The sequence below is a fragment of the Dreissena polymorpha genome, chromosome 14 (genome assembly GCF_020536995.1).
Source record: "Dreissena polymorpha isolate Duluth1 chromosome 14, UMN_Dpol_1.0, whole genome shotgun sequence".
NCBI classification, from domain to species: Eukaryota; Metazoa; Mollusca; class Bivalvia; order Myida; family Dreissenidae; genus Dreissena; species Dreissena polymorpha.
The window spans coordinates 15,417,279-15,444,874 of record NC_068368.1 but is presented as its reverse complement, the minus strand read 5'-3'; the positions used below and the strand labels follow the sequence as shown (position 1 = coordinate 15,444,874).

The window sequence follows — 27,596 nt, the reverse complement described above, 5'->3', positions numbered from 1 at the left end:
CCTAAGTGATACACAAAAAAACAAGTAATTTTCATCTCTAAAATTTCTGTCCAAACCCCCCCAAAATGCACCATTTTGCGTCTAGATTTTCAAAATTTTTCGGGGGGGCATACCCCGGACCCCCCTAGCAGGAGTGCCTTGCTTGGCCGGTTCAAATTTTTATTTGGCCTGTTCAAATAAAAGGAAGGGAAAACCCTGGGTATATATCGCAATACGCAATCCGCATATTGTATTGCGATACGATTTTCATCATACCGGTACGAATATTTATAAAAATTCATTCACATTTCGTCCAGAAAACAATCCGAAATAACGATATCAAGGTAAACAAAGCAAAGCGGTGTAAGTAAATTTTTACGTACAAATAGCATTCATAAAAGTTATTATACGGAGTATCGTTATTACATGGGAGCATTAGTTCGATGCTTTTGAACAGATTATCTTTAAATTAATTGCGCACAACTGTAAATGTTTCGTTCGATTCTGAATTGAGCATTTTTAATATGTAATCCGAATTTCGGAAACACGCTTCCAAATTTTAATGCTTACGCGACAATAAAAAATAGCGTCATATAAAAAGTGCTTTATCCTTTGTCTCAATAAAAAGCGCGCGAAAATTATGCAGACATGTAGAACGTCGCATGGAAAGTATGGGTGTATTTTGTGTTGTATAAAAACGGGAACATCACGTCAGAAATAACGCGTGTTCAGTGAAAACAAAAACGTCCCGGTTGGACGTTATTTCATCACATCTTTAAAAAGTAACAAATGCCATAATGTTTTTGATACTGAAGAAAATTTGCGAATGTTTGTGTTTCTTGTTATTCTTGAGCACATTTATAGTAAATATTTACCAGAATTTGCTTTAAAACTGGAATATACGGGATTATCAGGTAATTAGCGAGTTATAATTCTGGTACAAGTTAGCAATATATTGCGATATATTGCAATACGGGTTTTTGAACTGACAATATATTGCAATACGGTTTTTTGGCGTATTGTTGCAGCACTAGTTACAACGGTGTGAACGCGGTTAACACCTGCTAATTAGTTTGCATTGTCAATTAATGATTTGATTTAAGGAGCGACTGTTAATCGATAATCTCATATATGCCCGATTTATATTTTTAAAACCAAATTATGGGTCACGCAGGTTTTTTTTACCTAATATTACAGACGCCGAATATCGGCTTCTTCCCCAACCAAACTAGGCTGGTTTTTTTCCCTTTCAGAACCAAAAATTCCCCCTAAAAAAAAAAAAAAAAAAATTTTTTTTTTTTTTTTTTTTTAATAGAAAGATGTGTCTCATGATTATGATATCTCAATTCTTTTTCAATTTAATCTTGCAAAACGTAATAAATTATGAATAAAACAATGAATATAGTGCAAACATGTACAAATGTATTGTAATAGTGAGAGAGTAAGTAAACAAATCCCCCAAAAAGGGGAACGCCGCCAAAATTCCCACGCGCACAATTTTTCCCCAAAGTGGAAAATCCCGCGTAAAATTTCCCCCACATAAGGGCTAAAGGCCCCTTCCCCCACAACCCAAAAAAACCCCTGGGGTGGGTAATATAGACAATAAGAGTCATAAACACAAACGTTTGAAATTTTTGAAAGTGTCAAATGAATTTTGGCATATGGTTCTGTTTAAAGATATGATGAAATAAGCTCCCACAGGGGTTGAAGAATCCACTCGACCGCTCGCATATGCAAGTGAAGTTGACGGTTGGGCGAGTAAAATTTGTTAAATACTCGACGGACCGGGCGAGTGCTGTTTTTCAAGTTGAGAAATATAAATTCAGTTCAAGAACTCCTTCCACATCGATTCAAATTGCGAACAATTTTTCAAACGAACAAAAAATACGTTAAGTACACAAAGAAACTGCACTTTGATTTTGACAATGAAAAATTACGTCACGGGCACAGTAAAAATAATTCTCGAAATCGGCTGCGCTCTTTTCGTCGTTGTCAGTGCTCTTAGCTAATCGATTAAAAGTGAATAAAACTGTTTAATATATTGGTCATTGCATGAATTGTAATGTAAATATCAATGAAACAATAATACATCACTGGTTAATTATAATACTTCTTATATTTAATTAAAAATAAACAGAAAAAAATAATTATTAAACAGAATAATTTCGAATTGCGTGATCAGAAGCCTTAGGCAAAATTTACCATATTGTAACCGTTTGTCAATCAAGCGTGTCTTTCAGTAAAAGTTCGTCTGAAATATTAAAATGGAAAAGGGTTCTATTTTAAAATATCTGCAAGGTGATGGCGACAGGGAACAGAAAGAATTAGAAAGATCGTGAAGCGGAAAGAATTGAGAAAAGGAAAAATGTAAGGAAAGCAAATATAATTCATCAGATAATGTAGATAATTTGTTTGCAGTTTAATCACTATGTTAAGTAGGTTTAGAAGGTTCTGCATTCTGGTTGATCATAACTATAAATATAGATATCTATTTTTAATGCAGGGCGAGTAGATTAAAGTGAAGGGCGAGTGGATTGTCAGGCCTACTCGCCCTGCAGGGCGAGTGGCTCTGAAAAAATTCTTCAACCCCTGTCCCAATCAGGACCGTTGTATTGCAACATGCGTAGATCACCTGACACTGTTTGCACGTGTCGTTTACAGCTATTTTAGGTTACAAATTCTTCATTATATAAATGAATTTCTTTGTCCAGATAAAAAGCGCACGAAAATTGGCGTGGGTGTATTTATTTGTAAATAAAAATTTCGTAGCAAGTACAACATTGAGATCATTTAATTTCCATTAAAAGTTTCGTTGTGAATTTTAACTTAAGTACTGGGGTATCTCGTGAATTTTTTGGCATTGACATTTCCTCTTAATAAAATATAATGTAAACACGCTGTATCGTTACCGTTACGCTGTATCAGTTCCTTCATTATTGAAACAATTATTTATTGTATACTGACTGCACACAAGTGTCGTAACATATGGATGCAATAGGTAAATTCGGACAGTACTTAAAGTAGGACAAGTAAATAAATGATTTAATACTCTCTTGATTTCTTTGAAACTCGGTATTTGTTGTTAAAAAGGGCCATTGCATTAATTAACACCATAAGAGTCCACAGTATTGATCATCTAAACGCTTTATTTACGTTTCCGACTTTACGTACTGTCCGAATTTAAGTACGCATACATGTGCACATACATTAAATATCTACATGTAGTATATGATTTTCTTTTGTACATTTACATTTAAAACGCGTGAATGACTCTCGCAGACAGGTGTTAACGGTGGCTGCGCAGCATCGCGGTGATCACGGGCGGTCAGTAGCGTGTCCGCGCCCCCGCCCCCCCCCCCCCCCCCCCCCCCCCCCTACCCCTCCCGCGAGATGTAACCCATCAGGAAAAGTGAACACTGTGGACAGGCGTTTTTGTACTGTAACACTAATTTATGATATTGACTGTGTACATCAGACTACTTGCTGTATTATGTATATGTATATGTATGTATACATATTATGTATATGTAAATGAAGAAAAACTATAAAGATGAAAACTTGCCTCTTATCATTTTGTAGGTAAATTTTATGGGCTACCAAATATTTTTTATTGGTAGCCCAGTGGGCTACCTGAAAAATAAGAAATTTTTTGGACACTGTAGGGGGCATATGTCATCCTATGGTGACAGCTCTTGTTCCATAGGGAATGGGGCCGAATACCTGACCTGATTTTGAATGAAAAACCCCACTGTAAATTAGAGTTTTTTGAGGGACTACAATTGCTTCAACGTGCATATCTAAGTGGTAAATGGCTAACAACTGTCCCCAGGCCTTTTCATGGCAATTTTGGGTAAAATGGCATTTCTCCAGATTGGAAATTTTTGTGGTCATTTAGTCAACTGTGTTCGGAAAATCTTATTCAATATAACCAGGGAATAATCTAGAATTTACTATCTACATGTATGGGTCCCTGAACTCGCAGATTATAGACCAATGAGTCCCAGGCCAAAATTAATGAGTCCACCTGGAAAAAAAATGGGTCCCAAATTTTGAAAGATACCAAGTAGAGAATAAAATGAGTCTAAATGACACTAGATCAATAACTATCAGGGGTTCTGAAATATGCTGTCCGAGTTGTCAATTTCCCCTTCCGGGCAAGCAGTTTTTGAAAGCTGGCTTGTCCGGGGACAAGTTAAATTTCCGTGGTAAAATTTGTTTCGTGAATGAAACTTCAATATTTTCCTAAAATAAAAAAAACGAAAGTTTATATAAATAGCTTATGATTAATCTGCGGACTAGCACACTTTTTAAACAGGAGGTAGGTTATTTTCCGATAATAATTATTTAATGTAGTAAACAAGTCCACGCGTATATAGCAAAAGCCAATCACGCATAAGGTAACATTTATTTTAGAGAAACCAGCGCACGTGTATAGCAACAGCCAATCATGCATAAGATAACATTTTTTGTAAATTGCAAATGGCCGCAAACATGTTTTACCGACCTGCATTCGATTTTAAAAAATAAAACCACTTTAACGTCAGGCCATGGCGCTAATCAGACCAATGATAAAATCAGTTCGGCTTCGGAAAAGAAGAGAAAAGCCAAGTATGAATATGATAAAGAATACGACACCAAGCGGAAACGAGAATTTGTTGAGTCTTGGCTAATTGAATTTCCTTGGGTTGAAAACGTTACCGGTGTGTGTAAATGTAAACTTTGTAAGGAGTCTCCCTTATAAGCGGATAATTATATACTTATATTTAGCGGGGATTCTTTTATTTCAAGTGAATTTTCTAGTTATGTTGAGATTATTAAATATCCGAGATGGTATCATGTGTGACTTAAACGTGTTCTTATTGTTTGCACATCTTGCTTGTATTTTCTAGTTAACTATGTATATAATCAAATATAGAACTTAACAAAAGTGTATGTTTGTATTATTTGCTTAATTAGTAATGATGTTTTCCTTTATTTATCTTAAAAGTACGGACAAGTACTTCTTTGGTACGGACAAGTGAATTTGTGGGTCCAACTTGTCCGTGGACAAGTAGACTCATAAAATATTTCAGAACCCCTGACTATATTTTGCATTAAACTTTTAATAATCTCAAAAACAGTGAATTTTGAAACCAAAAACAAATTCAGAGTTATCACTATCTTGTTTGCCTTCACATAGGCTATAACAGTGTCTGTAACATGAATGTAACCTGTTAAAGCATTTCAACTTGATTCAAGTCAATTATAATAGTACATGAATTGTTAACATCCAAATTGCGAACCTGATAAATATTGTTGTTAACGTCCGAATTGCGAGCTGTTGACCTAGCTATTAAAGTTTGAGTTGTTTGTTTTTGATCTAGCTTCAACACCTTATTTCAGAGGCATTATTTCTGCATCATTTATGACTATGTTACAAAAAGTTAAAGCAGGCCTTTAATCCGGGGACTCTAGAAAATATCATAACACATTCTAATTAAAAGGTTGATTCTAATTGGTTCGTATTATACAGCAGCCAATCAAAAGACTTGTTGCAGTCTTCAAGCCTCATTCGGTTAAATTCAGCGTTCATCGCTACACTTTTGACTCATACCGGAGATGGTTCGTACTTATCGTGATTCGCGTATGCATTAACTGATTCCTTTCAGCAATGCGCCCGAGTGGACGCACATATTTCAAAACTATGCGTCTATTTTGATATTTTTGCATCATAGACGCCCATGTAGATAATTCCCTGTATAACTATATAATAAATCAAATTATATGAATAAAATATTTATATATATTATAGTAATACACTAACTTGTGAAATTATGTTTTGCAATGTTGCTTTAGGGAATGGGTCCATTTAATAGACCAGTAGACTAGATTCATTTATGTGAAAAAGGCCTGGTCTCATGATGTTATTATCCCCTGCCATAGGCGGAGGGGTCTTGTTTTGGCGTTGTCCGTCCGTCTTTCCGTCCGTCCATCCGGCACTTTTGTGTCCGGAGCCATATCTTGGAAGTGCTTTGGCGGATTTCATTGAAACTTGGTATGAGTATATATATATATATATTGATAAGAAGATGATGCACGCCAAATGGCATTGTACACCATCTGTTAATAACAGAGTTATGGCCCTTTGTATCTTGAAAAAATTCTTTTTTGTGTCCGGAGCAATATCTTGGGAGTTGTTTTGTGGATTTCATTGAAACTTGGTATGAGTATATATATATGGATAAGAGGATGATGCACGCCAAATGGCATTGTACGTCATTGGATAATAACAGAGTTATGGCCCTTTATATCTTGAAAAAATGCTTTTTGTGTGTGTCTGGAGCCATATCTTGGAAGTGCTTTGACGGATTTCATTGAAACTTGGTAGGAGTATATATATGGATGAGAGGATGATGCACGTTGGCGTTGTTCATCCGTCCAGACAACTTTTTGTGTCCAGAAGTATATTGGTGGGGGATATCAATTGAACGAATTTGCTTGTTTTTCATAAAGCCACAATGGACAACTGGAATCCCATGAAAGAAACTTATGAAGATAAGCGCTTCAACAGCTACGACTCAGGTGTTGGCAAGCAAATACAACAAAGAGAACGGTAACTAACACAATGAATTAAGCTGCGTTATGCAAAAATGGGGCTTAAAACATTAGTCCGCACAGGCTAATCAGGGATTAAATGGAATTTTAAGTATAAAGGAAACATCTTAACAAAAATACCATTATAGTTGGAAATTGCCGTCCCTGATTAGCCTGTGCGGACTGATTTTTGAAGCCCCTTTGAGGTATAATTCCTAGTGGCAAGAATAATCATCCACTAACCCAGTCCAAAGTTCCAAATTGCTGGTTTACTTCAAGATGTAAGGAAATATAACTTTTAAAATCGTAATGTGTTATTATCTGCATGATTTCTACTGGTATTTGTAAGTTTTATCAATTATTATTCACAAGTTATAAACACGTACCCATAATAAAGTAAATGGAAACTAAAATTCTCCCTTTGACATGTTTATAAGTTCATAATCCCAAAATAAAAATATTAAATCAAGTAATGTGAACTTTCTTAACTTCATTCCTAACTTACTTGTTTTACACATATATACATATACATAATTAAATAATTTGATTCATGTTTAATTGTGTATTTAAGGGGTGGGGCTGAAGGTATCACACTGTTTGTTGGATCTTTGCCTGCTGAAATTACCAATGTAAGTAGACATTATTTTGTATTTGAATTTTATTCCTTTCTTAATTTCTTTTCTAGCCCAAAACAATTTTTACTAGCCTACTTACATGTATTAAGAAAGATAACAAAAGTGCAATCACAGTACGTGAGTTCAGCATATTTTGGGTTTTTTAGCTTCTTTAGCAAGGGCTTTATAAAGTCCCCTTTCCCCAAAGAGAAAGGCCCCTTCCCAAAAGAGAATTTCTTTAAAATAATGCATTTTCCCAAAATTTCAAGCTCATTTTTGGAAACTTTCCCCTTTCTCAATTGTGTTGATATGTTTATCCCAAAAATGGAAGGCCAAGCCCTTTTCCCAAATCAAGAAAAATATCATTAATATTGACCTGCCAAATGATATATTGAAATTTTATTTCAAAGGCGGCGCAAGTCTGTCTGTCTGTCTGTCTGTCTAAAATCTTTAACCTTGGTCAGGCGTAACAAAAAATATTGTTTGTTTCCGGTGGCTCGACCCTACCTAATTTTTTGCCGCCGGTCCTAATCTTTTTTGAGCCCAAAATTTGAAAAAAAATCGGACCGCGTATTTTTCGGCACCGCTGAATAAACTTTCAACATTATCCGCATATTTTTTTCGGCGCTGTACATTAAACTTTCAACATAAACAAGCGCCCAGCGACAGCTCGTTGTTCGCTGCATTTGCGAAAATATTGAGAATTTGGCTCAAGCAAAATCTGATTTGCGAAAATGCTTAAATAATCTCGTAAAATTTCATTGAAAACATCCGCCATTTAAATCCAGACTGGTTTTCTATATTTTTCTCTTTGTTTCAATGAAAGTGTTCGCATTTCGAACTGTACAGGAAACCCGGTCTATACCAGAACATGAGACATCGATTGACCTTATTGTTATTGAAGCGCAGGTGGTAACTGGCCAATCAACATTGAGTTTGCTCACGCATAATATTGGGTCAATCATGCGTAGACACTGTATACTTGGAATACACAGTTGATATTGTCGTCTGCCAACAATTTAGCGGCTGATGGCAAACGTTGTATTTTAAGATAAACAAATGAAAAGAAGCGCAACAGTAAATAAATTATTTCTAAGTTGATCACTTAACACCTTTCTAGTGACTAACGATTTGCCGATTATCGTTTAAAATTAAAAGGTGATAATTAAGTTGTTTTTTACCCACAAACTATGCTATTGTAAAGCAATATGTCAACCAAATTGTATATTAATTACGTATTTGCTAGGTAACTGGTTTTCATTGTCTGCAGTCAAACGATATTCACATTTTATTTAATGTGCAAAACGCGTACAATTTTTCGTTCTGTCTTTTTCAGATACATTATTTTTCGTCAATTATAATTTAATGAATTTATTTTCGAAGTTTTTTATAGAAGAAATAGAATGACGAATACACATGGGATGATACGAACGGTGTGGTTTATAATATTTCGAATTCTATTCACATGAAATTGCAATTGGAAAGACTATAAAAAATAACAATTATTAAGGGCTCCGGATGGGGTGTGGGGCTCTGCCCTTTATTCCTGTTGAGTTCCTGTGGCTGCGGTTCCAAGACCCCTGACCTAATTTTCAGAATTTCAAATATGGGACAATCGGGCTTACTGTGACTTGTAATAGTTATGCCTTTAATTAGTCATGAAATGGACTATTAAAGCCGTTGCCAGAAGTCAACATTACACTCGGAAAAAAGGAAAGCAACACATGCAATATTAATGAACAGCAAGTTTTATTTCATAAAATTATTTAAATACAGCCATTTAGCATTACATACATCATCAAATTCATTGTACATACAGCTGTACACAATAAAATGAGAAGAAGATGCACCATAAACAACATTTTCTAACAAAAAATTATTTTTAAAAATAAAATTATTTGCCTACCTACCTGCCCTAATTTTTTAGCTCACCTGAGCGATAGCTCGGGTGAGCTATTGTGATCACTCAGCGTCCGGCGTCCGTCCGTCTGTAAACAATTTGTAAACATCTTCTTCTACTAAACCATTGAGCCAATTTCAACTAAATTTCATGTGGAGCATCCCTAGGTCATGGGACAAAAGAATTGTTAAAAAAAATTTGATCACATAACCAAGATGGCCGCCATGACCATATATGGTAAAAACCTTAAAAAATCTTCATGTCAGAAACCGCTCATCAGATTTTCAAAAAATTTCACAGGGATGACCTTTGAAGGCTCCCCTGAAAAAGTTGTTCAAAGAAATTTGATTCGTCAAAAAACATGGCCGCAGGAGCTCGTTGAACTTTGCATGTTTATTCGTTTTTGCCTATTTTGTGAAAACTTTCAAAAATCTTCCACATTTTTTGTCCAATCCTTTCCAAATTTGCACAGTGTCTTTATATCAATGAGGACACAAACCCTACAAAAAATGAGCATTATTGGTCCATGAAGTACAGAATTACCTCCCCTTGAATTGAGAAAATGGTGTTTATGCAATAAAGTCCAAATTTTTCATCCAATTCTTTCCAAACTTGTAAGGATTTTGCATGGTTCAAACAAGGGAAACAACTACGGTTTATGCATGTTCTTTTTATTACAGATTTGCCTCCCTTTAATTCATTCAAAATCTCATTTTACAGCAGAGATTCCAAATCTGACCTGTAAATGAGCCCCATATTTACTGCCAGTGCTAGGTTACCTTTTCCCATTTGATCATTCTTAAGTATTGGTCTTGTAATGCTGCTACTGCTTCTGCTACTGCTACTACTACTACTACTACTACTACTACTACTACAACTACTTCTACTACTACTACTTCTACTTCTACTACTACTACTTCTACTTCTACTTCTACTACTACTACTACTACTACTACTACTACTACTACTACTACTACTACTACTACTACTACTACTACTTCTACTACTACTACTAGTACTACTACTACTAGTACTACTACTACTACTACTACTACTACTTCTACTACTACTAATTCTACTACTACTACTACTACTACTTCTACTACTACAACTACTATTACTACTACTACTAGTACTACTACTACTACTACTACTACTACTACACCACCACCACCACCATTCACAGTGACAAAAAACGTATTCAGACAATGGCTGCTACTACAACTTATAGCCCATATAGGGGGGCATGCATGTTTTACAAACAGCCCTTGTTTCTATGGGATTTTAACCACAACTGTTCATGTTTATCTCCGACACATATTTTTAGGTCACCTGTCATGAAGTGACACGGTGAGCTTATGTGATCGTGTGATGTCCGGCGTCCGTTGTGCGTGCCTGCGTGTGTCCGTGCGTCCGTCCGTCAACAATTTGTTTGTGTAGACAGTAGAGGTCACAGTTTGCATCCAATCTTGATGAAATTTGGTCAAAATGTTTATCTTGATGAAATCCGGTTTGGGATTGTATTTGGGTCATCTGGGGTCAAAAACAAGGTCACTAGGTCAAATAATAGAACAACCTTCTGTAGACAATAGAGGTCACAGTTTTCATCCAATCTTTATGAAATTTTGTCAGAATGTTTATCTTGATGAAATCTGGGTTTGAATTTTATTTGGGTCATCTGGGGTCAAAAACTAGGTCACTAGGTCAAATAATAGAAAAACCTTGTGTAGACATTAGAGATCACAGTTTTCATCCAACCTTTATGAAATTTGGTCAGAATTCTTGATGAAATCTGGGTGGGATTGTATTTGGGTCATCTGGGGTAAAAATCTAGGTCAAATAAATAGAAAAACCTTGTGTTGACAATAGAGGTCACAGTTTTCATCCAATATTTATGAACTGTGGTCAGAATGTTTATCTTGATGAAATCTGGATTGGGATTGTATTTGGGTCATCTAGAGTCAGGAACTAGGTCACTAAGTCAAATCATAGAAAAAACATTGTGTAGACAATAGAGGTCATAGTTTTCATCTGATCTTAATGAGTCAGGTGAGCGATTCAGGGCCATCATGGCCCTCTTGTTTTTTGGCCATGCCAGTGGAGACAAACACTTTTTTTTGTTAGGCCTCATAACTTTTGCAATATTGAAGATAGCAACTTGATATTTGGCATGCATGTGTTTCTCATGGAGCTGCACATTTTGAGTGGTGAAAGGTCAAGGTCACGGTCATCCTTCAAGGTCAAAGGTCTTATAAATTGGGGGGGGGGGGGGTGCATAGTGTTTCACAAACTTTAAATACTTTCCAAACATTTGGTTGATTGTCAAAAAGGATATTTTTTTAAAGTAATACAATATTAATAATTTTTACTTAACATTTATATACTATAGTTACCCCGGTTACAGTAAGTATCCTCCATTACAGCACTCCAGTTTATTCGCCCTGATAAAGTACAGGTTTTCTCTGATTATTCAATGATTTTTTTGCCCATAATTACAGCCTCTTACAGGCTGTTTCCCAATTACAAAAGGTAAAAAAAAGCTGTTTTCCAATGGCCAAAAGTAACAGTTATTCCCAAAAATCTGACCAAAATTTCCCCAAAAATATGCCAAACACTTCCAATAAACTAAATTATTTGTTTATTGAGTTTATTATATAGCAATTTAATTCCCTAGCGTTTTATAATATACATTTTAGAAAGCAGCTTTACAGGCACTTTTAAGCAAAATTGGTATTAATGTACAATGCTGTTCTTTATAATAGTATCAATAATGTTTCATTGTTATGCTCGCAGTAGGGTGGCATATAGCAGTTGAACTGTCTGTCTGTGTGTCCGTCCAAAAACTTTGGCATGCATGTGTATCTCCTGGAGCTGCACATTTTTAGTGGTGAAAGGTCAAGGGCAAGGTCATCCTTCAAGGTCAAAGGTCAAAAAACAAAATCCAAGGGAAGTAACAAGCTTTAAAGGTAGATCATTTCTATTTTATATCATTTGCAGGTACAGATAATTTTCACAAGCGAAGTAATATTTTTTTAAAGGGGATTAAAAAAACATTTTTTCAAATTCAAAGTGGCGCAGTAGGGGGCACTGTGTTTCTGACAAACACTTCTCTTTCTCAAAATATCATGGTCTATCATGCTTTTTTTCCCAATCAAAAAGACACATGCTGAAAATGTAAAGTGAAGAAAAAAAACTGATATTCAAAATATTTCTAAAATTACATCCACATCCACAAGAGAATTAAACATTTTTGTCAGGCCTTTTTATACTGTAAAGTTCTTTATATAAAATCATAACAAGACGCGTTCTGCGAAAACTCTACTTAATGCATGTTTGTTAAGTATCGTCCCAGATTAGTCTGTTCTGTCGGAACAGGCTAATTAGGGACAACACTTTCCGCGTAGACTGCATTCTCATTTAAAAGATACTTTTTTTGAACAAAAAATTCTGTAAAAGCGGAAAATGTTGTCCCTGATTAGCCTGTGCAGACTGCACAAGCTTATAAGGGATGGCACTACATACATGCATTAAGCCCAATTTTGCCAGAACGAGGCTCACATTACTCGCTGGTTTCTTCACAGGATGGACTGAGGAACTTGTTCTTGAAAGCTGGAAATGTGTTGAAGGCAAGTGTCATCACAGGGAAAGGGAATGGGCCAGATAACTTTGGGTAAGTAGATGAAAACATCTTGAGGACAATTGTTGTCCTAGGCACAGAAGGTTTAGGTTTATTGTCCCTTACCGGTTTCACCGGAGGGGACTTATGGTTTGCGCACCGTCTGTCTGTCTGTATGTCCGTCACACTTTTCTGGATCCTGCGATAACTTTAGTAGAAGTTCTTAATATTTTTTCATGAAACTTCAAACATGGATAGATGGCAATATGGACATTATGCACGCCATTTCATTTTGTTCCTACGTCAACAATTCTGGTAATGAGATGTATTTTGGGTTAAAGAGTTTTACGAGAAATGATCTTGTGAGAGGTAACAAATATTTTTTATTTATGAGCCTTTTTCTGGGAAAACAGGGCTTAATGATTTGCCAAAAGCATCTTGCCAGACTATCCTGCAGTCAGCACAGGCCTTATCAATGAGGATACATACTGCTTGACTTCTATTGTATTTTTTGTTTTAGGGAATTCTTTTATTAGCAAAATCGAGTTTAGGCGGAAAGTGTGGTCCCTGCTTATCAGGGACGACACTTTCTCACTTGCATTAAGCCCAGTTTCCACAGAACGTGGTTCATATAAACTTGCATTTTTTTGTGAATGCATGGCTTGTCACCAATATAAACATTTTTTGTGTGATACGTATGAAGGTTTGTCATGAAAGGGCAATACATGGCCCTTGCTACACTTTAGGGGATTGGGGCCAGGGCCCTTAAAGGGGGGAATTTCGCGTCATTTTGGGCGAAAAGGGGAATTTTAGAAGATCTTTTCACCAACCATTCAGCACTTAAAATTGCTATATTTTAATGGAATTTACATAAATATACATTAAATCAAAGGTTAATAGCACAATACCAGCTGGCAACTTAGGTATAAAAGTAAAAATAACAACATTTTTTTTTTTGAGGGGGGAATTTTTAGCTGAAATAGGGGAAAAAAGTATACTATTTTAAGGGGGGAATTTCGGCCCCAAAAACGGCCAAATGAGGGCCTGCAATATAACATGGTTCATATAAACTTGCTTTGTTTTTAGCTCACCTTAGCTTGCTTATGATGAGCTTTTGTGATCGCCTTTTGTCAATCGCGTGCCGTTTGTTGTGCGTCTTCAATATTTGCCTTGTTTACACTCTAGAGAACACATTTTTTGTCAGAATTCATGAAATTTGGTCAGAAGATTTGTCCCAATGATATCTTTTACTAGTTCTAATATGATTCTGGTTGGTTGAACCACATTGTGGCCAGGCCGGCCTGGGGCGTGACATTTTCCTTGTTTGGCTATAGTAACACCTTCCTTAGTCCAATCGTCATTACACTTGGTCAGAAGATTTGTTCTTGTGATAGATTTGTTTGAAGGTTTGTCACCATAGACCAATATAATCTTGCAATGTTTTTGTGATATTTTTGAAGGTTTGTCACCATGGAGCGATATAAACTTAGCATGTTTTTGTGATATGTACGAAGGTCTGTTACCATGGAGCGATATAAACTTGCAATGTTTTTGTGATATGTTCGAAGTTTTGTCTCCATGGAGCAATATAAACTTGCAATGTTTGTTTGATATGTTAGAATGTTTGTCACCAAAGGGCGAAATTAACTTGCAATGTTTTTGTGATATGTTTGAAGGTTTGTCACCATGGAGCGATAGAAACTTGCAATGTTTTTGTGATATGTTTGAAGGTTTGTCACCATGGAGCAATAAAAACATGCAATGTTTTTGTGATATGTTTGAAGGTTTGTCACCATGGAGCGATAGAAACTTGCAATGTTTTTATGCTCCCCCAGAAAATTTTTTAGGGGGAGCATATAGTCGCCGCTTCGTCTGTCCGTCGGTCAGTGTGTCCGTCCGTGCACAATTTTTGTCCAGGCTATTTCTCAGCAACTAATGACCGGAATTCAATGAAACTTTATGGGAAGCTTCACTACTAAGAGGAGATGTGCATATTATCAGTGGGTTCTGGTCGGATGATTTTTCACAGAGTTATGGCCCTTTGAAATTTTCCATTTACTGTACATATAGTGCAATTCTTGTCCGGGCTATTTCTCAGCAATTAATGACAAGAATTCAATTAAACTTTATGGGAAGCTTCACTACCAAGAAGAGATGTGCATATTATCAGCGGGTCCTGGTCGGATGATTTTTCACAGAGTTATGGCCCTTTGAAATTTTCCATTAACTGTACATAAAGTGCAATTCTTATAAATTTTTATCCGGGCTATTTCTCAGCAACTAATGACCGGAATTCAATGAAACTTTATGGGAAGCTTCACTAACAAGAGGAGATGTGCATATTATCAGCGGGTTCTGGTCGGATGATTTTTCACAGAGTTATGGCCCTTTGGAATTTTCCATTAACTGTACATATAGTGCAATTCTTGTCCAGGCTATTTCTCAGCAACTCATGACCGGAATTCAATGAAACTTAATGGGAAGCTTCACTACCAAGAGGAGATGTGCATATTATCAGCGGGTTCTGGTCGCATTATTTTTCACAGAGTTATGGCCCTTTGAAATTTTCCATTAACTGTACATATAGTGCAATTCTTGTCTGGGCTATTTCTAGCAAATAATGACCGGAATTCAATGAAACTTTATGGGAAGCTTCACTACCAAGAGGAGATGTGCATATTATCAGCGGGTTCTGGTCGGATGATTTTTCACGGAGTTATGGCCCTTTGAAATTTTCCATTAACTGTACATATAGTGAACTTCTTGTCTGGGCTATTTCTCAGCAACTAATGACCGGAATTCAATGAAACTTTATAGGAAGCTTCACTACCAAGAGGAGATGTTCATATTATCAGCGGGTTATGGTCGGATGATTTTTCACAGAGTTATGGCCCTTTAAAATTTTATATAAAAATATTGTACCCCCAACTACTGTGCCCTCAAGACATTTCCTTTTATCTGAATATAAAGTGCAATATTGTGACAAAAAAAACCTTTGGGGTGCATCACCTGTCTCCGACGGTTTCTTGTTGTGATATGTTTTAAGGTTTGTCACCATGGAGCGATAGAAACTTGCAATGTTTTTGTGATATGTTTGAAGGTTTGTCACCATGGAGCGATAGAAATTTGCAATGTTTTTGTGAAATGTTTAAAGGTTTGTCACCATGGAGCGCTCGGTCGAAGCGGAGGCGGCCATCAGAGAGTTCAACCGGTTTGAGATCGGGCAGAACAAACTTGTAGTGAAAGTGGCAAGGTCACAGGAAGAAAAAGAACAGCATAAACAGAAGAAGGTAAGAGCCAACACTTAAACGGTCTGTACTGTTTACTGTTTGAATAAGCAGTTTGATAAGGTAAGCCTGAATTCTTCTATTTGAGCCTGATTCTGGGCAGAAAAGGCTTGATAAGTGTGTGCTAAGTGTCTTCACAGGGCAGAAAGGGCTTAATACTTGTCTTGTGTGAAATGTCTTCCCTTGGCAGAATGAGCTTGATACTAGTGTGAAGTGTCTTTCCTGGGCAGAATGGGCTTGATTTGTGTGTAAAGTGTCTACCCTTGGCAGCATGGGCTTGGTACTTGTGTGAAGTGTCTTCCCTGGGCAGAATGGGCTTGATTTGTGTGTAAAGTGTCTTCCCTGGGCAGAATGGGCTTGATACTTGTGTGTGAAGTGTCTACCCTTGGCAGCATGGGCTTGGTACTTGTGTGAAGTGTCTTCCCTGGGCAGAATGGGCTTGATACTTGTGTGAAGTGTCTTCCCTTGGCAGAATGGGCTTGATACTTGTGTGAAGTGTCTTCCCTGGGCAGAATGGGCTTGGTACTTGTGTGAAGTGTCTTCCCTGGGCAGAATGGGCTTGATACTTGTGTGTAAAGTGTCTACCCTTGGCAGCATGGGCTTGGTACTTGTGTGAAGTGTCTTCCCTGGGCAGAATGGGCTTGATACTTGTGTGTAAAGTGTCTACCCTTGGCAGCATGGGCTTGGTACTTGTGTGAAGTGTCTTCCCTGGGCAGAATGGGCTTGATACTTGTGTGTAAAGTGTCTACCCTTGGCAGCATGGGCTTGGTACTTGTGTGAAGTGTCTTCCCTGGGCAGAATGGGCTTGATACTTGTGTGTAAAGTGTCTACCCTTGGCAGCATGGGCTTGGTACTTGTGTGAAGTGTCTTTCCTGGGCAGAATGGGCTTGATACTTGTGTGTGAAGTGTCTTCCCTGTGCAGGATTGGCTTGATGCTTGTGTTCAAAGTGTCTTCCCTAGGCAGAATGGGCATGATACTTGTGTGTAAAGTGTCTTCCCTGGGCAGAATTGGCTTGATGCTTGTGTGTGAAGTGTCTTCCCTGGGCAGAATGGGCTTGATACTTGTGTGTAAAGTGTCTTCCCTTGGCAGAATGGGCTTGGTACTTGTGTGAAGTGTCTTCCCTTGGCAGAATGGGCTTGATACTTGTGTGTGAAGTGTCTTCCATGGGCAGAATGGGCTTGATACTTGTGTGTAAAGTGTCTTCCCTTGGCAGAATGGGCTTGGTACTTGTGTGAAGTGTCTTCCCTTGGCAGAATGGGCTTGATACTTGTGTGTGAAGTGTCTTTCCTGGGCAGAATGGGCTTGATACCTGTGTGTAAAGTGTCTTCCCTGGGCAGAATGGGCTTGATACTTGTGTGTGAAGTGTCTTCCCTGGGCAGAATGGGCTTGATGCTTGTGTGTAAAGTGTCTTCTCTGGGCAGAATTGGCTTGATGCTTGTGTGTAAAGTGTCTTCCATGGGCAGAATGGGCTTGATACTTGGGTAAAGTGTCTTCCCTGGGCAGAATGGGCTTGATACTTGTGTGTGAAGTGTCTTCCATGGGCAGAATGGGCTTGATACTTGTGTGTGAAGTGTCTTCCATGGGCAGAATGGGCTTGATACTTGGGTAAAGTGTCTTCCCTGGGCAGAATGGGCTTGATGCTTGTGTGTGAAGTGTCTTCCCTTGGCAGAATGGGCTTGATTCTTGTGTGTGAAGTGTCTTCCCTGGGCAGAATGGGCTTGGTACTTGTGTGTAAAGTGTCTTCCCTGGGCAGAATGGGCTTGGTACTTGTGTGAAGTGTCTTCCCTGGCCGAATGGGCTTGATACTTGTGTGTAAAGTGTCTTCCCTGGGCAGAATGGGCTTGATACTTGTGTGTGAAGTGTCTTTCCTGGGCAGAATGGGCTTGATACTTGTGTGTAAAGTGTCTTCCCTTGGCAGAATGTGCTTGATACTTGTGTGTAAAGTGTCTTCCCTGGGCAGAATGGGCTTGATATTTTTGTGTGAAGTGTCTTCCCTTGGCAGAATGGGCTTGTATTTGTGTGTTAAGTGTCTTACCTGGGCAGAATGGGCTTGATACTTGTGTGTAAAGTGTCTTACCTGGGCAGCATGGGCTTGATACTTGCGTGTAAAGTGTCTTACCTGGGCAGCATGGGCTTGATACTTGTGTGTAAAGTGTCTTACCTGGGCAGAATGGGCTTGATACTTGTGTGTAAAGTGTCTTCCCTGGGCAGCATGGGCTTGATACTTGCGTGTAAAGTGTCTTACCTGGGCAGCATGGGCTTGATACTTGTGTGTAAAGTGTCTTCCCTTGGCAGAATGGGCTTGATACTTGTGTGTAAAGTGTCTTCCCTGGGCAGAATGGGCTTGATACTTGTGTGTAAAGTGTCTTCCCTGGGCAGAATGGGCTTGATATTTTTGTGTGAAGTGTCTTCCCTTGGCAGAATGGGCTTGATACTTGTGTGTAAAGTGTCTTCCCTGGGCAGAATGGGCTTGATACTTGTGTGAAGTGTCTTCCCTGGGAAGAATGGGCTTGATACTTGTGTGTAAAGTGTCTTCCCTGGGCAGAATGGGCTTGATACCTGTGTGTAAAGTGTCTTCCCTGGGCAGAATGGGCTTGATACCTGTGTGTAAAGTGTCTTCCCTGGGCAGAATGGGCTTGATACCTGTGTGTAACATGTCTTCCCTGGGCAGAATGGTCTTGATACTTGTGTGTGAAGTGTCTTCCCTTGACAGAATGGGCTTGATACTTGTGTAAAGTGTCTTCCATAGGGCAGAATGGGCTTGATACTTGGGTGAAGTGTCTTTCCTAGGGCAGAATGGGCTTGATACTTGTGTTAAGTGTCCTCACTGGGCAGAATGGGCTTGATATGTGTGTAGTGTCTTCCCTGGGCAGAATGGGCTTTATACTTGTGTGTGAAGTGTCTTCCCTTGGCAGAATGGGCTTGGTACTTGTGTGTGAAGTGTCTTCCCTGGGCAGAATGGGCTTGATACTTGTATGAAGTGTCTTCCCTGGGCAGAATGGGCTTTATACTTGTGTGTGAAGTGTCTTCCCTGGGCAGAATGGGCTTGATACTTGTATGAAGTGTCTTCCCTGGGCAGAATGGGCTTGATACTTGTGTGTGAAGTGTCTTCCCTGGGCAGAATGGGCTTGATACTTGTGTGTAAAGTGTCCTCCCTGGGCAGCATGGGCTTGATACTTGTGTGTAAAGTGTCTTCTCTGGGCAGCATGAGCTTGATACTTGTATGAAGTGTCTTCCCTGGGCAGAATGGGCTTGATACTTGTATGAAGTGTCTTCCCTGGGCAGAATGGGCTTGTTACTTGTATGAAGTGTCTTCCCTTGGCAGATTGGGCTTGATACTTGTGTGAAGTGTCTTCCCTGGGCAGAATGGGCTTGATACTTGTATGAAGTGTCTTCCCTGGGCAGAATGGGCTTGATACTTGTATGAAGTGTCTTCCCTGGGCAGAATGGGCTTGTTACTTGTATGAAGTGTCTTCCCTTGGCAGAATGGGCTTGATACTTGTGTGTAAAGTGTCTTCCCTGGGCAGAATGGGCTTGATACTTGTGTTTAAAGTGTCTTCCCTGGGAGAATGGGCTTGATACGTGTGTGTTAAGTGTCTTCCCTGGGCAGCATGGGCTATACATGTATGAAGTGTCTTCCCTGGGCAGAAAGGGCTTGTTACTTGTGTGAAGTGTCTTCCCTGGGCAGAATGGGCATGATACTTGTGTTTAAAGTGTCTTCCCTAGGCAGAATGGGCATGATACTTGTGTTTAAAGTGTCTTCCCTGGGAGAATGGGCTTGATACCTGTGTGTAAAGTGTCTTCCCTGGGCAGAATGGGCTTGATACTTGTGTGTAAAGTGTCTTCCCTGGGCAGAATGGGCTTGATACTTGGGTAAAGTGTCTTCCCTGGGCAGACTGGGCTTGATACTTGTGTGTAAAGTGTCTACCCTTGGCAGCATGGGCTTGGTACTTGTGTGAAGTGTCTTCCCTGGGCAGAATGGGCTTTATACTTGTGTGTAGTGTCTACCCTGGGCAGAATGGGCTTGATACTTGTGTGTGAAGTGTCTTCCCTGGGCAGAATGGGCTTGATACTTGTGTGTAAAGTGTCTTCCCTTGGCAGAATGGGCTTGATACTTGTGTGTGAAGTGTCTTACCTGGGCAGCATGGGCTTGATACTTGCGTGTAAAGTGTCTTCCCTGGGCAGAATGGGCTTGATATTTTTGTGTGAAGTGTATTCCCTGGGCAGAATGGGCTTGATACTTGTGTGTAGATTGTCTTCCCTGGGCAGAATGGGCTTGGTACTTGTGTGAAGTGTCTTCCCTTGGCAGAATGGGCTTGATACTTGTGTGAAGTGTCTTCCCTGGGCAGAATGGGCTTGATACCTGTGTGTAGATTGTCTTCCCTGGGCAGAATGGGCTTGATACTTGTGTGTAGATTGTCTTCCCTGGGCAGAATGGGCTTGGTACTTGTGTGAAGTGTCTTCCCTTGGCAGAATGGGCTTGATACTTGTGTGTAGATTGTCTTCCCTGGGCAGAATGGGCTTGGTACTTGTGTGAAGTGTCTTCCCTTGGCAGAATGGGCTTGATACTTGTGTAAAGTGTCTTCCCTGGGCAGAATGGGCTTGATATTTTTGTGTGAAGTGTCTTCCCTGGGCAGAATGGGCTTGATACTTGTGTGTAGATTGTCTTCCCTGGGCAGAATGGGCTTGATACTTGTGTGTAGATTGTCTTCCCTGGGCAGAATGGGCTTGATATTTTTGTGTGAAGTGTCTTCCATGGGCAGAATGGGCTTGATTTGTGTGTTAAGTGTCTTCCCTGGGCAGAATGGGCTTGATACTTGTGTGAAGTGTCTTCCCTGGGCAGAATGGGCTTGATACTTGTGTGAAGTGTCTTCCCTGGGCAGAATTGGCTTGATTTGTGTGTTAAGTGTCTTCCCTGGGCAGAATGTTAGTTGGAAAGGGTTAAAACATAGTCATTTTCACTTTGCCTCTGAGTGGGAAAGGATTTAAAACAACTATGAACAAGTTCAATTGATTTATACAAACATACCCATATGCATTTTAATTCTTCACAGTTAGCCTTATTATGCTCCCCGAAAATTTTCGGGGAGCATATAGTTGCCAGTTTGTCCTTACTTCCTTACATCCGTCACACTTTTGTTACAGTTTCTCATAGCACCTTCAATACTTTACCGATCTCTTTCATATTTGGCATGTAAGTACCTTGCATGGACCTCTACCTCCTGATATGGTTCGAGGTCACTGAGGTCAAGGTCAAGGTCACCAAGGCTAATAATAGATTTTTCCGTCACACTTTTGTTACAGTTTCTCATAGCACCTTCAATACTTTACCGATCTCTTTCATGTTTGGCATGTAGGTACCTTGCATGGACCTCTACCTTTTGATGAGGTTTGAAGTCACTGGGGTCAAGGTCAAGGTCACCGAGGCTAATAATAGATTTTTCCATCACACTTTTTTTACAGTTTCTCATACCACCTTCAATGCTTTCCAGATCTCTTTCATATTTGGCATGTAAGTACCTTGCATGGACCTCTACCTCCTGATATGGTTTGAGGTCACTGAGGTCAAGGTCACCAAGGCTAATAATAGATTTTTCCGTCACACTTTTGTTACAGTTTCTCATAGCACCTTCAATACTTTACCGATCTCTTTCATGTTTGGCATGTAGGTACCTTGCATGGACCTCTACCTTTTGATGAGGTTTGAAGTCACTGGGGTCAAGGTCAAGGTCACCGAGGCTAATAATAGATTTTTCCATCACACTTTTTTACAGTTTCTCATACCACCTTCAATACTTTCCCGATCTCTTTCATATTTGGCATTAAGGTACCTTGCATGGACCTCTACCTTTTGATGAGGTTTGAGGTCACTGGGGTCAAGGTCACCGAGGCTAATAAAAGATTTTTCCGACACACTTTTGTTACAGTTTCTCATAGCACCTTCAATACTTTACCGATCTCTTTCATATTTGGCACATAGGTACCTTGCATGGACCTCTACCTTTTGATTATGTTTGAGGTCACATGGGGTCAAGATCAAGTTCACCGAGGCTAATAAAATATTTTTTAGGTGGTTATTAACAGAATAGATTGACAAAGCGCATCATCGGGGAGCATCCATCAGTTTCACTGATATTCTTGTCTAATATTTGTTTCAACTGTAATATACTAAATAAGTAACAATTAAGATAAGTTTCAAAGCAGCATCATCCACAAAACGAAAGCCTTAAGTGCAATTTTTTAATTTGAAAACAATTTTTAATTGTGTCAGTGACATTATTTAAATTGTGGAAAAGATTCTGTCTCTTTATGTGCAGTATTTTGTTTGTTGATATTTTATATCAGTGTGTCTGGGTGATTGGCATTGAAATAACATTTTGAGATGTCAAACAGGGAAAAACCTCTCGCATAACCAATGAAGTATTTTACAAAACATACTGTGTTTTTTTCACTGTTGTTGGAATGGGGCCAGGGCAGGTTGATTTGGATTGGAAAAAAATGAGGCATTTGACAAAAATTGGGAAGTAAGTTTTATTGTTGTTTTGCTTACAAATACTTCAAAAGTGAGAATAAAACTGTTTTCATATTTAAATCACTAAGGTTCAACTTAATGAGCTGTATTAGAGGTGAACTAAATGTAGAGGTGAACTAAATGTAAAGGTGAACTAAATGTAGAGGTGAACTAAATGTTAAGATTAAAAAAACAACAATATTTATTGTTTGAAACCTTTAATTGAAAATTTTTAGGACCTCTTTGGAAAAAATGTACACTTTTTTTCCTCTGGGAATAGGGCTGTATACAGCCCTAATTTTGAACAAAAAACACTGACTTAGCTCTACTAGACCTCCAACTTCACTGGCAAATACAAGCAGACTAGTTGATTTTGTAGGCCTCTTTTCAAGTTTTCGCTGATTTCACATTGTTTCTGATCATTTTGGTGAAAAGATAGTGTTTAAAATGGGGATTTCTAAATGTAAAAATTGAAATCATCATTGGAAAAGAACATTCATACAATTGGTTAGGTCAGTATGATCTCCACTAAGTCTGTATGGGTATTTAAAGAAACATATTGCTGTTGAAATCCAAAATGTTTATAAATATTGGCTAATGTATTTTTACGTTCAAATTTGTGATATTTTTGTGTGTTGTATTATAATTTCAGTCATATATGTCGTCTGTTGAGGACTTTGAAGATTTTCCATCTTCGGATGTTGACATGGTAATTATAACTTATATAATATGCCTCTTTTGTCACATTATCATCATAAGTAAAATAGGAATTGGAATTTGCCTAAAAAGATACAGAAATATCATTGATTAATAAATGATGATTCCATGTGTTAAGCTAAAGCATTAAAAAAACTACAAGTGAATTTCCTAATTTCAGTCAAAAGAAGCAATTGTCCCCAATCATAATAGCCATGGTCCCTCTCCCAAATTGGTGAATAAACCCCACTGAAAGCCATCAACGATCTTGATTATAATAATTGTTCAAGCCCTTACATGAAATAAAATGTTCAATAGTTGACAAGTGTGTTGTTTCATTTTAGAGACAAGTGAAAAGCACATCATCAGCCAACAAAGAGAACCAGTAAGTGTTCAGAAGTCAATTGTGTTTAGTAGAGAAGCGTTAGAGAGTATTGGATTTTTATGCCCCCCTTCGAAGAAGAGGGGGTATATTGCTTTGCTCATGTCGGTCGGTCGGTCTGTCGGTCTGTCCGTCCACCAGGTGGTTGTCAGACGATAACTCGAGAACCCTTGGGCCTAGGATCATGAAACTTCATAGGTACATTGATCATGACTCGCAGATGACCCCTATTGATTTTGAGGTCACTAGGTCAAAGGTCAAGGTCACGGTGACCAGAAATAGTAAAATGGTTTTTGAATGATAACTCAAGAACGCATACGCCTAGGATCATGAAACTTCATGGGTAGATTGATCAGGACTTGCAGATGACCCCTATTGATTTTGAGGTCACTAGGTCAAAGGTCAAGGTCACGGTGACCCGAAATAGTAAAATGGTTTCCGGATGATAACTCAAGAACGCATACGCCTAGGATCATGAAACTTCATTGGTAGCTTGATCATGACTCGCAGATGACCCCTATTGATTTTGAGGTCACTAGGTCAAAGGTCAAGGTCACGGTGACCCAAATAGTAAAATGGTTTTCGGATGATAACTCAAGAACGTTTACGCCTAGGATCATGAAACTTCATAGTTAGATTGATCATGACTTGCAGATGACCCCTATTGATTTTGAGGTCACAAGGTCAAAGGTCAAGGTCACGGTGACCCGAAATAGTAAAATGATTTTCGGATGATAACTCAAGAAAGCTTTTGCCTAGGATCATGACACTTCATAGGTACATTAATCGTGACCCGCAGATGACCCCTATTGATTTTCAGGTCACTAGGTCAAAGTTCAAGGTCACAGTGACAAAAATCGTATTCACACAATGGCTGCCACTACAACGGAAAGCCCGTATGTGGGGCATGCATGTTTTACAAACAGCCCTTGTCATTTATTTATATGAATCTTACATTATATTAACAGATAACAGATATATTATGAAATATATATAGTCGAGCTATCCTACTCACCCCGGCATCGGCGTTAGCGTGCAAATGTTAAAGTTTGCGTACTACCCCAAATATTTCCTATGTCCTTTGACATATTGCTTTTATATTTTGTATACTTCTTTACCAACATGACCCCAATCTATAAACAAGAGCAGACATATGTATCAAGCATTTTGACAGAATTATGGCCCCTTTTATACTTAAAATATGCATATTATTGATAAATCTATGTTAAAGTTTGCGTACCACCTCAAATATTTTCTGTCCTTTGACATATTGCTTTCATATTTTGCATACTTCTTTACCAACATGATCCCAATCTATAAACAAGAGCAGACAAATGTATCAAGAATTTTGACAGAATTATGGCCCCTTTTATACTTAGATAATTGAACATTAGATAATTGAACATTTTGCTTAAATTGCCATAACTTCTTTATTTATGATCACATTTGATTCATACTTTGACAAAACAACACTTACCTGACATACCACAATGCACTCCACCCAAACCATCCCCCATGCCCCACCCCACCCCCAAAAAAAATAAAAATAAAAATAAAAATTGTTTTCCTTATTTTTGAAAGTTCATCTATTAAATGACCACACACCCACATTATACCCCCCCCCCCTCCCCCCCCGTCTCCATGATGGCCTACGTTATACTGTCGAGCACTAGAATAGTCGAGCTCTTCTGACAGCTCTTGTTTTTAATGCATGTGATACATTTTACTAGTTAAAAATTTAACATTTAAGTAAGGTATTAAAGTTAAGAGACAAGAAGTAAAAAAGCATGAGCTATTTGATTTTGGCAACGCTCTGAAAAGGGGGTTTAATACATGTGCAGACCGCTGAGGCTAACACTTTCTGCCTTAATGATACTTCTTGATAAAGAAAGTCTCTCCCTAGCAAAAATCCAGTTAAGGTGGAAAGTGTCGTCCCTGATTAGCCTGTGCAGACTGCGGACTACCTGTTTACAGAGTGCGGCTCATTTACTTGAATTCTTAGAAATGTTAAGCATGTGGGGATCTTTTTCAGACCCAGCTCTAAGATTGGAAAAGGACGTGGGGCAGTTCTTAGCCAGATTGTCACAGGTGAGCTTTACAATACAGTAGTACAGTACAGGCACAGTGTACTTAAACAAACGCCTCTCGCCCCGGTGTTCATCTCACTGTGTTAGCCTACCAATATGAACCCCGCGATGGGTGTTCAGATCAAATGTTGCGGGGGCAGTTTGCCATAAGGCGAACACCGCGAATCACCAAGGACCCATAATATCTACCGCGGTGTTCATCGTGTCCGCTAAAAATAAAATAATTGAACATAAACGTATTGTATTGATCCCTTTTATTTAAAAGTGATAATGTATTTCACACCCATGCCCATGACAGGTGTTTTCTGTCTTTTAAAATGCTGGGTATAAAAGAAAACCATGTTCGCACCTAGCTGTAGGATGCCGCACATGGAGGAGTGATAATTGCGTGTTTGATTATGCAATTAACAGTTTGAAGCCATGGAGAACTCATAACTGATTGAAGTAATCGTATTATCCCGAGTCTCTGGATTCCCCGATACAAACGTGTCAACTGTTTCAATCGCTTACTTGCAACTTCTCCCATCTTTATCTATTACTCAATAATGCAATATATGCCCGATTTCCATTTTTAAAAGCAAATTATGGGTGTGTAATATAGACAATAATATTGACAAGAATGTCGACTCAATAACACAAACGTTGGCATTTTTCAAGTATCAAATGAATTTCGGCATATGATTCTATTTAAAGATTTGAATAAATAATCGCCCGATCAGGACAGTTGTATTCCAACATGCGTAAATCACCTGACATGGTTTGCACACATCGTGTAAAGCCATTTTTGGTTTCAACTTCTACATGAAATAAATGAATTTCTTTGTTCTGATAAAAAGCATGTGAAAATTGGTGTGGGTGTATTTATTTGTAAATAAAAATTTCGTAGCGGGTACAATATTGAGATTTTATTTCCATTAAAAGTTTCGTTGTGAATTTCAACTAAACTACCAGGGTATCTCACAAATTATTTGGCATTGACATTTGCTTAATAAAATATAATTTGAACACGCTGTATCGTTACCCTTACGCTGTTTCAGTTCCTTTATCATTGAAACAATTACTGCATCAGTATGTTACGACACGTGTCAGGATACAATACAATATGTAAATTCAGACAGTACTTAAAGTCGGACACAAGTAAATAAATTATTTGATTCTTGATTTCTTTGAAACTCTATATTTGTTGTTAAAAGGGCAATTGCATTGATAAACACCATAAGAGTTAAAAGTATCGATCATCTAAACGCTGTATTTACGTTTTCGACTATACGTTCTGTCCGAATTTAAGTAGGCATACATGTGCACATACATGTAATATCTTCGTGTAGTATATGATTTTCTTTTGTACATTTACATTTTAAACGTGTAAATGACCCTCACAGACAGGTGTTTTCGGTGGCAGAGCAGCATTGCCGTGATCACGGGTGTTCCAGTTAACGATAGCGTGCAATCGCGGCGATTTCGCATGTTCGCCGAACACCGCAGTCAGTAGCATGTCCATCACCCGCGAAATGTCACCCATCAGAAAAATTGACCACTGCTGACAGGCGTTTTTGTTTAAGTACACAGTGCCTGTACTGTAGTTGGTAAAAAAAAACAAATCCAAGGGAAGTAATAAGCTTAAACGGGAGATAATTATCTGAACAGGCAAAATGATAAAAAAATTAATATAAATCAAAGCGGCGCAGTAGGGGACATACTTTTAATGTCATAAATACTGACCTGTTATCGTATGCTTATACTTTCCAAGGGGAAATAACCCATCCGGAATTTTAACTGGGAATCCGCCACCTCAATACCATAATACAGGCCAGGTTAAACATAGTGCAATGCAACCTAGCCAAAAATCGGTAACCAACCCTCAATATTCTTTCCGGATCAACCAGGTGTATACGTGTCTTTTACGGCTCTGAATTAAAATATTGTTTTTCACTTGGTTGATTGGGGTTT

The 27,596-nt window shown here is 38.5% G+C and overlaps 1 protein-coding gene across 3 annotated transcripts in view; it reads left to right on the top strand.

The window, feature by feature from the left end:
• The window catches only part of LOC127858800 (tudor domain-containing 6-like), a 108,580-nt gene that overhangs the window by 3,262 nt on the left and 77,722 nt on the right, over positions 1–27,596 (top strand). For all 3 annotated transcript variants that reach the window (XM_052396087.1, XM_052396086.1, XM_052396085.1), the window contains exons 2-8: positions 6,472–6,571; positions 7,124–7,181; positions 12,648–12,736; positions 15,837–15,972; positions 23,134–23,190; positions 23,522–23,562; positions 25,592–25,647. In XM_052396087.1, coding sequence (XP_052252047.1) covers positions 6,477–6,571; positions 7,124–7,181; positions 12,648–12,736; positions 15,837–15,972; positions 23,134–23,190; positions 23,522–23,562; positions 25,592–25,647 — 532 coding nt within the window. In that variant the 5' untranslated portion in view covers positions 6,472–6,476. The remainder of the gene's footprint in view (positions 1–6,471; positions 6,572–7,123; positions 7,182–12,647; positions 12,737–15,836; positions 15,973–23,133; positions 23,191–23,521; positions 23,563–25,591; positions 25,648–27,596) is intronic.